This window comes from Mus pahari, chromosome 6 (assembly GCF_900095145.1).
Source record: "Mus pahari chromosome 6, PAHARI_EIJ_v1.1, whole genome shotgun sequence".
NCBI classification, from domain to species: Eukaryota; Metazoa; Chordata; class Mammalia; order Rodentia; family Muridae; genus Mus; species Mus pahari.
In genome coordinates this window covers 90069601-90079848 of record NC_034595.1, presented here as the reverse complement: position 1 = coordinate 90079848, position 10248 = coordinate 90069601, and the positions used below count along the sequence as shown (strand labels likewise).

Genomic DNA, 10248 nt, shown 5'->3' with positions numbered 1-10248 from the left:
TACATTGTTTGATAGGAAGAACTAATAGTTAATGCTTCTTAGACACTAGTATGGATAGGGTAGACATTTTACCTGCAGCAACACATAACAGAGGTTAGATGGAGGCCTGAGAACCAGCATTCTAAACAGGCAGGAAAAGGTGAGGGCTGGAGGAAACCGTCAGAGTCAGGGAGGGTGGTGTTGTGCAGGTATAAGTAGACAGAGAGATCCAGAAGTGGAGGAAGCAGGGACAAATGCTTTCAGGAACAACAGTTTCTGAGAGAGAGAGAGAGAGAGAGAGAGAGAGAGAGAGAGAGAGAGAGAGAGAGAGAGAATTTGAGTAGTGAGAAGTTTGGTTTCTTTAAAAAACACATAAATAAGACTCTGCTTTTGTCTTAATCCCAGGTGTGGGATGTGGGGCTGCTTCAGGCTATCCACAGCACTGACTATGATTTGCCTCCGGCTCTAGCAGGGGTGTGATTCTGCCAGGGCAGAGAGTTTCTGCCATTGTGTGACGTTTGGAATTCTGGGGACTTTCCAAAGGGTAGGGTCTATAAATGCTAGGGCCTTGAGGGGCAGGCTGTTGGTTGGTTGCTGCTGGTTAAGTAGTAAAGTATGAAGAAGCAGTAAGAAACTAGATATTCTGCTGGAGAAGATCAAACTGGCCCCGAGGAACTCAATGCCCCTCATCAGCAGGAAACAGTCTAATGATAATGTCACCTGCTGTCCTTTGTATCCTTTCTTATCCCCTAGTGCTAGGGGGTTGAATGAGTGGAAGAAAAGGGATGGAGAAGGGTGGAAGAAAGAAGTATCCATAAAGTAGTAAATGCTGGCTGCCCTGTTTAGGTGACTCAGCTCGTAAAAGCACTGCCTCTAAGCCTGGTGATCTGACTTCAGTCCCCGGCACCCACACGGTGGAGGGGTACCCAGTCCCACTAGCTGTCCTCTGACTCCCACATGTGCCATTATAGGGCATGCACATGCACATGCATGCTGTATAAAAATGCAGCAGGGTGGGGGAAGGGGTTTAAATTCATTTGAATGGAAGTTGTTCATGCTCAAATAAATACTCCCCCACCATGGCCATGCAGGCACCCTAATTAAACTCTGGGTCCAGGCCATGTGGAGTGGTGCACACCTCTAATCTCAGCCCTACGAGGCAGAGACAGGCAGATCTCTTAGTTCAAGGCCAGCCTGGTCTACAGAGTGAGTTCCAGGACAGCCAGGGCTACACAGAGAAACCCTGTCTTGAAAAAACAAAACAAAACAGAGACAATCAGACAAACAGAAAACAAAACCAAACAAAACCAAACTCTCAATGGATCCTTTAAAAATAACACACACACACATACACACACACACACACACACACACACACACACACACGTGTGCACAAATATATGTACATATATTATATATAATATATATAATTTGTTATATATGTTTTATTATATATTATGGATATATATTATATATGTGTATATATGTATATATATTATATATATGGAGCTTGTGAGGAATGGGGCTCATGGATATATAATATTATATATATGTGTGTGTGTGTGTGTGTGTGTGTATTATATATGGAGCTTGTGAGGAATGGGGCTCAGTAGGTATAAAATGGAGGATGAGAGAGGGCAATAGTAGAACGTGAGGAAGGGAATGGCCATAATAATTATATACAAATATGAAAAACCCGGGAGAGGAAAGGCCTTCTGGACTCTGGAAGCTCTCAGTCTTTGCTACCCTTCCGCGTATCTCCAAGGTCAGGGTCACCTCCGGCTCCCAGGCAACCTGTCACCTTGACGACCGAGTGAAGAAAAGCCGGAAGCCAGGGAAGACGTATGTGATCTCGCGATATTTGGCGCGCCGGCTCCGGCCGGAAGCTTATGGTGGCGGCCGGCTCTCGCGAGACTTGCCATCAGTCGGAGCGCGGGGGCCGGCCGTGAGGAGCGCTGGAGTTGCCCGTGAGGAACATGTCGGAGTCCGAGCTGGGCAGAAAGTGGGACCGGTGCATGGCCGACACGGTCGTGAAGCTAGGTGAGCGCATCTGCCTCTGGTAGGCCCTGGGCTGGAGCCGAGCGCCCGGCGCGCGGACGGGAAGCCGCAGGGGTCAAGCCGCGGCCTGCTGCCGTCCAGACGGCGGGGCGCGCTGAGCTGCGGGGCGCTGACAGATGACTGTCAGGCCGGGCGGCGAGGGCGGCGAGGACGACGGGCCGAAGGGCGCGGGGGGCTTCCGAGGTGGCCGGAGGTGCAGGCCCGGGGCAGCAGCGGCGCTCCGGGAAATGGGAAGGCGTGCGGGACGCGCCGGGAAACTCTGTCCCCATGCCCCATGTCGCCCGGGTTGGGCGAGCAGCCGGCCGGGGCGCGCACGGCTCCCCAGTCGGGAGCGAGCGGCCTTCGGAAGAAGGTCATAGAAGAAGGCGTTTAACAGCCTCCGCCGGGCCGCGCTGGCAATTGCCACCGTGCCCGGCCTCATTAATCCGAACCCGCCGCGGGTCTGCAGTTGGAGCCCGGGGTTATAGTCCGGAAGAATGGCCGCAGACCGTCAGATCGCGGCCACCGCCGGCCCCCTGGGTAGTCCAGGTTGTCTCTCTGGACACGCATCCTGTGACGACACACTTTGTGAGGTCACGGGGTCGGGGAAGGAGGATCGGTGGGTGTCCCGTCTAACAGCGATGGTGATGCAGCTGTTAGGCGCGCTGCTGGGCACTGCAGCTTGGAAATGTCCTGTCGCGTCCTGAGTTGGATTTCAGGCGAAGGAGCTTGCCTGAAATCGCCTCGCTGATAATATGGCATAGTTGAGAATTTTCTCCCCCCAGGATTTCTTCCTTGGCGCGGTGGTGGGGGGGGTGTCGGTCTCAGCTCTCTGCTGATCCTGGTCCTCTCCATCTTTCTCTTGTTGATTGTCTGCAGCTATTGGTGTTGTAGGTCAATGATGAGTGGCTTCCCTCAGTAGCTCTTTGCCCTATTTATTGATGGAGACAATGCCTCTCTGTGGAGAGCTGGCCAGGAAAACTGTGTCGACCAAGTTAGCCCTGAACTCACTCTCTGCTACTGCCTCGGGCTTGCTGGATTTAAAGGTGTGCACCACTACACAGGACTCTCACAGAAACTGGAGCGCATCAATTTGCCTAAACTGGCTGCCCATTGAGCTTTGATCGACCTTCTCCCCCTCCCCAGCATTTTTGTGTGGGCGCTGAGGATTTGAGCTCATGCTTTTAAGGCCAGGGGCTTTATCCACTGAGCTGTCTCCCCAGTTCCTAGGACTCTTCTATCCTAACATTTATTGTTGCAACTTAGATTTTTTACCCCCATTTTTGAAACTGGTACTCCTTCCTGCATCGTCTTGAACCCACAGATCTTCCAGTCTCTGCCTCAGGAGTGATGCCAGTGAAGGTGTGTGCTGTCGTACATAGGTTCACATTTTATACTTCTTGCACGGAAATTATTTAGGAGAATTTAGGATTATATCCTTAGATGAATATTATCAGGAAAGAATGAAATCATGAGCTCAGGGAAAGTAGATATGTTTTCTGTTTTTGTTTCTGTGTTTTTGTTTTTTGTTTTCCACCGTTTCCTAAGCCCCAGAAGACATCATTCGGGATGAATTAATACATGAGGAATTGATCCATTACTTTTTGACTCCTAGATTCAGCCAAGAAGGTGAGGGGCAAGTTGGCTAACATCCCTGAGCCCGTGTTTCTCCATTTAAATAGTAACTATTGCCAACTTAGAGTGGTTTGGATGGTTAAATAGGCTGGCTTTCTATTAGAAATGGATTATTCTGAAAGTGGCCAAAGATACTTGGTGTGTATGGGTGACTTGCCTGCATGTATGTCTGCTTATCCTGTACATGTTTGCTGCCGGATGAGATCAGGAGAGGGTGTTGGACTGGCTAGAGCTGAAGTTAGGACAGTTGTGGAGTTGAGACTTGAACCTGGGTTCTCTGCAAGAGCAACTAGTGCCCTTAAGCACTTAGCTCTCTCTAGTCCAAAATATTGTTTTTAATGGTTTGCAATTTGAAAGAGGATTTAACATTTATATGTCAACATAGTCCCTAAACAGTGTGGCAATGGAGTTCAGACCGCTCCTCTGAGTGAGAACATCATTCAGGATGAATTAATACATGATGAATTGATCCATTACTTTTTGACTCTCAGATTCAGCCAAGAACGTGAGGGGCCAGAGTTCACGGAGGTGTGATTTAGGCCCCGCTTTCCTCCCCACCCGCACTAGTTCTTCTGCTTTGGTTATGGTCTCCTCCTCAACCTGAAGTGGAGATGAACCTAAAAGATAAGAAAAGTAAAGGAGCCCGGCATGCTGCTAAGCTCTTGATCCCAGCAAGAGCTGAGACAGGTGGGTCTCTTCCAGTTGGAGGCCAGCCTGGGTTACACAGATAGATAGACCCTGTCTCAGACCCAAACAGCTGCTTCCGTGGGAACTTAAGTAGGAAGATAAGTAAAGTCCTTAGCACTTTGGCTACCGGTACATATTCAGGAGACTGTGGGATGTAATGGCCATGTCTGTGGACATCTCGGGTAGTGTTAGCCTCTGTGGTGAGGTTGGTGGGGGCAGGCACAATCAGGATGATGAAATGAGGCTAGACTGGGTGTGAGAGCAGGGTCAGAGGACTCTGAGTGCAGGAGTGGCTGCTGGAGAGCCTCGGAATTGACTGGAGGGTGCAGAGCCCTTCAGTGAAAGACCTTTTACAATAACTTAGGTTTGGGTAATATTTTAATTTTTGTTTGTTTGAGACAGGGTTTCTCTGTATAGCCCTGGCTGTCCTGGAGCTCATTCTGTAGACCGGGCTGGTCTCTAACTCAGAAATCCACCTGCCTCTGCCTCTCAAGTGCTGGGATTAAATGCATGCGCCACCACTGCCCGGCCAGTATTTTAATTCTTTAAAAAAAAAAAAAAAAAGAGACTGTTCTCCAACATGAAGTGTGCTGGGGGTTGGCCTTGATACTGATCTTTCTTATCCTCCCCTTAACCCTTCCTCAGCCTCCTCAGTACTACTAGGTCCTCTGAATGTCAGTAAAACATGAACAGGTATTTTAAAGACACATGAGGTGTTTCTTTAGCTAGCTGGTTTTCTGTGTAGTGCTTCTTCTGTGTACTCAGTCAGGGTGATTGTTTCTCCTCTGTCTTCATTTTTTAGAAGGATAGCACCAAGGTTGGAATTTTCCTTCATGGTAATTTTTTTTTAGATTTAAATATTTAGTGTGTGTGTGTGTGTGTGTGTGTATTCCCATGGTGTGCATGTGGAGGTCAGTGGGACAACTGGTAGCAGTGTGGGTCCTGGGGATCTACTCAGGTCACCAGACTTGGCAGCAAGCATATTTACCCCTGAACCGTTTCCCTGGTCCAGTGAGTGATGATGTGTGATCAGAATTTGGAGGTAAAACAGAAGAGGTGCAGGTCAGGGGAAGAACCGAGATAGAACTGATTGCACATCCCAGAGTACACCAGCCCACGGGGTGAGGACAGGCCATGATTTTGTCAGTTCTTTGAGAAAGGGTATCCTAGAACTTACTTTGTAGACCAGGCTGGCCTCAAATTCTGAGATCCACTTGCTTCTGCTAAGATTAATGGTGTGTACTACTACTGCCTGGCTGGTTTTGGTCATTTCTAATGCTTGGGTTTGAACATGATCAAATAACAGTTGAGAAAAGGGTTTCAGGTTTGAGGGAGTAGCACAGTTCAGGCTCTGAGTGGTTTGACCCACAGACAACGGGCTAGAGAAAGCAGAGCATAAGGAGGGAAGGAGGCTAGCCAGGCATAGTGGCGCACGCCTTTAATCCCAGCACTTCAGTGCTTGGGAGGCAGAGGCAGGCGGATTTCTGAGTTTGAGGCCAGCCTGGTCTACAAAGTGAGTTCCAGGACAGCCAGGGCTATACAGAGAAACCCTGTCTCAAAAACCAAGAGAGAGAGAGAGAGAGAGAGAGAGAGAGAGAGAGAGAGAGAGAGAGAGAGAGAGAGAGAGAGAGAGAGAGAGAGAGAGAGAGAGAGAGAGAGAGAGAAAGAAGAAGAAGAAGGAGGAGGAGGAGGAGGAGGAGGCGGCTGAGCAGGTTGCACGTGATGGTCCCAAGAGGATGAAGAATGTTGCTCTTCTGCAGCCTGGTCCTTCCATTCCCGTAGGCAGCAGTGTGCACGGCTCTTCAACCCTCCCTGCTGTCTGCTTTCCTAGCCCTTCAGGATGGAGATAGAGGCTCAGGGAGTGACAGCTCTCCCTGAGATGTGCTGGAAGAGGAAAGGGTTACTGCTGCTTCGGTTGTTTGATGATGGTTTTACTCTGGCTCTGCAGACTCAGACTGCAGTGAAGCTGCTGGGACCAGACAGCCCCACTGTGAGCCCCTCTCAGTGCTGGGCATGGAATCCAGGGCTTTGCATTGTACCTCTGAGCTATACCCTCAGTCCCAAGAGGGCTTTTTTTTTTTTTTTTTTTTTGTTTTTCGAGAGTTTTGTTTTTTTTTTTTTTTTTTTTTTTTTTTCCTACACGTGTTGAACAGTTGGGTACTTTTAAAAAGTGCCCTTCAGGGCGGAGTTGGGCTCAGCAATTAAGAGCACTTCCTGCCCTTTCAGAGAACCTGCTTTGGTTCCCAACACCTCTATTACAGCTCACAACTGCCTTTAACTCTGCTCCAAGGGGCTGACACCCTCTCCTGACCACCTTAGGTACTGCACTGGCAAGCCCAAACCAACTGATACAGAGCCAACTTTGTAGCCCACCTCACCCCACATCTAAAAACGATTGGTTTTTGTGTTTGTGTGTATGACTGCCTGTAAGGAGCACTGATTGTGGATGTCCACAGAAGTTGGAAGATGGTGTTGGATCCCCTGGAGCTAGAGTTTCAGGTGGTTGTAAGAACAGCAAGCACTCCTAACTACTGAGCCATCTCTCCAGCCCCCAAGAGAAACAGTTCTATTCCCTCTATTAATTCCAGTTTAAAATACCTATTTATGTTGTTGCGGTTAGTGTTGAAGAATAGATAATTATAAGATTGTCTGACCCAGTTCCCTGACTTTGGATAGGAGATACCAAGAGACAGACATATCAGGTCCTTTCTCATCTCCTCTCCAACCCTTTTTCCTTTTGTCCTCCCATTTGTATTCTTGGGGACCAAACTCAGGCCCTAGAGCATGCTCTCCATGGCAGACTGTGGCCCTCCCTCACAGTTGTACCCTTCTCCTTGGTTATGTTCATCCATGCATGTGACGATGTCTGTGTGACATTGGTACCTGTTGGTACTTAGTACTCTCTTTGCTGAGGCTGTGGTCATTTTCCCTTGGAGTGGGGTTGCCATCTGACATTTGCAGTTTGCTTCTGAACTTGATTCTCCATCCTCTTTGGAATGTCAGTCTCTTCAGAAAGAGTCTGTCCTGTTCACTCTGGATCCCTCCCAACCCTTGGTTTGAGGGAGGGACATGGTAATTGTCAAGTATATGACACGTATTGCTGAAAATTTTTTTACCCCTTTGGTTTTTCGAGACAGGGTTTCTCTGTGTAGCCCTGGCTGTCCTAGAACTCACTCTGTAGACCAGGGTGATCTCAAACTCAGAAATTCGTCTGCCTCTGCCTCCCGAGTGCTGGGATTATTGCTGAGAATTTTGGAGCCTATATCTGAGACCCATATCTGAGTGTGTTTATTAACTGAGACAATTAGCATTTAAATTAAAAAGCCAAGTATATTTTGTGTCAGTTTTTGCTACATTACATACATGGCCAAGTGTCTTTGAACTCTTGGGGGCTTTTTGTTTGTTTTAGTCTTTTTGTTTTGGGTTTTTTTGAGACAGGGTTTCTCTGTCTAGTGGTCCCTGGCTGTCCTGGAATTCACTCTGTAGACCAGGTTGCCCTTGACTCAGAGATCTGTCTGCCTCTATCATGTACCACCACCACTTCCCAGTAGGACTTTTTCTTTTTTAAACCAACTTTTATTTCCTTGTTGGACATGAGTTATGGTCAAGAGATCTTAGCATTAAAGTAGTATTAAAGCCTGAAAGGCAAAGGCAGGAGGATTGCCACAAGTTCAAGTCCTGTCTGGACTACTAAGTGATTTCCAAGCTGGCCAAGGCTACATGGCAAAACCTTATCTCGAACAAACAAATAATAAAAAGTGGTGTAATTATTGTCTGGGAGTGGTCAGGCGAGTGCAGAGAGCACAGTGGTGCTTAAACAAGCTGAGGGTGGTTGTGCTTTAAGGGTAGTGCCAGAGCCTTATTGCAGGAAATTAAAAAGGAGTGAGAAATATTACATTTTATGAATGGCATGTTCCATTAGTTTTATGTGAGTGCGTCATTAATGGTTTTTGCTAATTTTATGGATTTATTTTAAGTTTTATCAGATTTATGGGTTGCTCTGGTTTTCTTTCTCCACTCAATTCAGGGGCTGTGCAGCTCGTTTTCCTTTTATGTGCAGCATAGTTTATCCTGTGCACACCCATGAGTGTTACAGAGCGTGAAAAGACACACAGGTGTTTAGATTTTAGTTTCTGAGACAGGGTTTCTCTGTGTAGCCCTGGCTGTTCTGGAACTCACTATGTAGACCAGGCTGGCTTCATCACAGACATTGCCTGGTCTACCTCCCTGGTGCTGGGATCAAAGGCATTCACCAGCACTTAGGTCTGTTAGGGACATAGAAGGTAGAGTGCCCAGGATTGGAGGAGGCCTGGTTGTCCTGGTCTTTGCAGAGCTGGTGCTCTCAGCCCAGTCTTAACCACTCTGGGCTGCATGGGAGATTATTCATTTTCTTTGTGTGTGTGTGTGTGTGTGTGTGTGTGTGTTGGTGTGTATTCAAGTGTATGTGGAGGTGAGACAGAAGGATGGACATACCTTCAAGGCTACATACCTGGCAGACTACAGAATGAGACTGTCTCAAAAATAGAGTATACTTTCCCAAATATTTTAATACTAGTAATTGTCATAAGCTGGGTGGTGGGTGCACATGTAATGATGGTCTGGGAAAAGGGGGTAACATTCAAGCTCTAGCTTGAGAATATATATGTAGACTTTTAGAAGGTACATTTGGAGGACTATGTTCCAGTGCCCAGAAATTGCCCTGTGTCCTAGAGGAGAGAAAATCTAAGCCAGTTGGTGGTGGCACATACCTTTAATTCCAACACTTGGGAGGCTGAGGCAGGACAGTCTCGGAGTTTGAGGCTAGCCTGGTGTATATAGTTCCAGGACAGCCAAAACTACACAGAGAAACCCTGTCTTGGTCAGATGGGGTGGGCTATCCCAGGAGTGGGTGGCAGCTGGAGCTGCATTTAGCACATAGCCCTCCTCAGCTGTGGTAGGCTGGAAGGACAGTGCTCACATTTCTACCAGTTGTGTTTTACCCTTTCTTAACCCTTTCATTCACTTCCCTAAGCCCATATTGCAGCTACCATTTCTTAAAGCAGGGGGCATGGGGAGCGTGTTAAAGAACTCATGTGGGGAAGGGTCAGAATTGAGGTAAAAAACAGTAGAAGGGAGGAGGTCTCTGTTGGGTGTCTTTATACCTACTAAGAAGTTTGGATCTCATTTTGAAGACCTTCCTCTCATAACCCCTCACCCCTAGAATCTTGCTGTGTAGCCTACACACACTGCTGTTCTGTCCCTAAGTTTCTTTTTTTGTTGTTGGTGGTGGTTTTTAAAGATTTCTTTCCTCCTCCTCCTCTTCCTCCTTTTCCTCCTCCTCCTCCTCTTTTTATTTATTTTTTATTTTTTTAAGAGAGCATTCCCTCTGGCTGTTCTGGAATTGGCTCTGTAGACCAGGACTGGCCCTGAATTCACAGAGATCCACCTGTCTCTGCCTCCTGAGTGCTGGAATTAAAGGGCTGCACCACCATGCCTAGCTTGAAAGATTTCTTTAAATTATTTTTAAGCCCTGTGTAGCGGCACATGTCATGAAAACATTGTGTTTGGACATGAGTATGTATGCATGAGGGCAAGTGCCCTGGGAGTCCAGAGGCAGCAGGTGGAGTTATAGGCAGTTGTGAACATACAGCATGGATGTTAGGAGTCAAACTTGGGTTTACTACAAAAACAGGGCAGTTCTGAACCACAGTTCTGCCTGTTATCTCAACACTCAAATAGCACAAGTTAAATGATTGCTTGGAGTTCAAGGCCAGTCTGAGCCACGGTGTAAGACTCTTTAAAACAAATATGACACATGTGGTCTTTGGTGTCTGGGCCATTTCATTAATTCCTTAATGATTTATTACTTTTAAGTGTGTGTGTGTGTGTGTGTGTGTGTGAGAGAGAGAGAGAGAGAGAGAGAGAGAGAGA

The 10248-nt window shown here is 47.5% G+C and overlaps 1 protein-coding gene across 1 annotated transcript in view; it reads left to right on the top strand.

Moving 5' to 3' along the window:
• The first annotated feature begins 1881 nt into the window (after nt 1–1881).
• Micos10 (mitochondrial contact site and cristae organizing system subunit 10) overlaps nt 1882–10248 on the top strand; it is a 29683-nt gene continuing 21316 nt past the window's right edge. Inside the window, exon 1 of the mRNA XM_021200564.2 lies at nt 1882–2019. Coding sequence (XP_021056223.1) covers nt 1956–2019 — 64 coding nt within the window. The 5' untranslated portion in view covers nt 1882–1955. The remainder of the gene's footprint in view (nt 2020–10248) is intronic.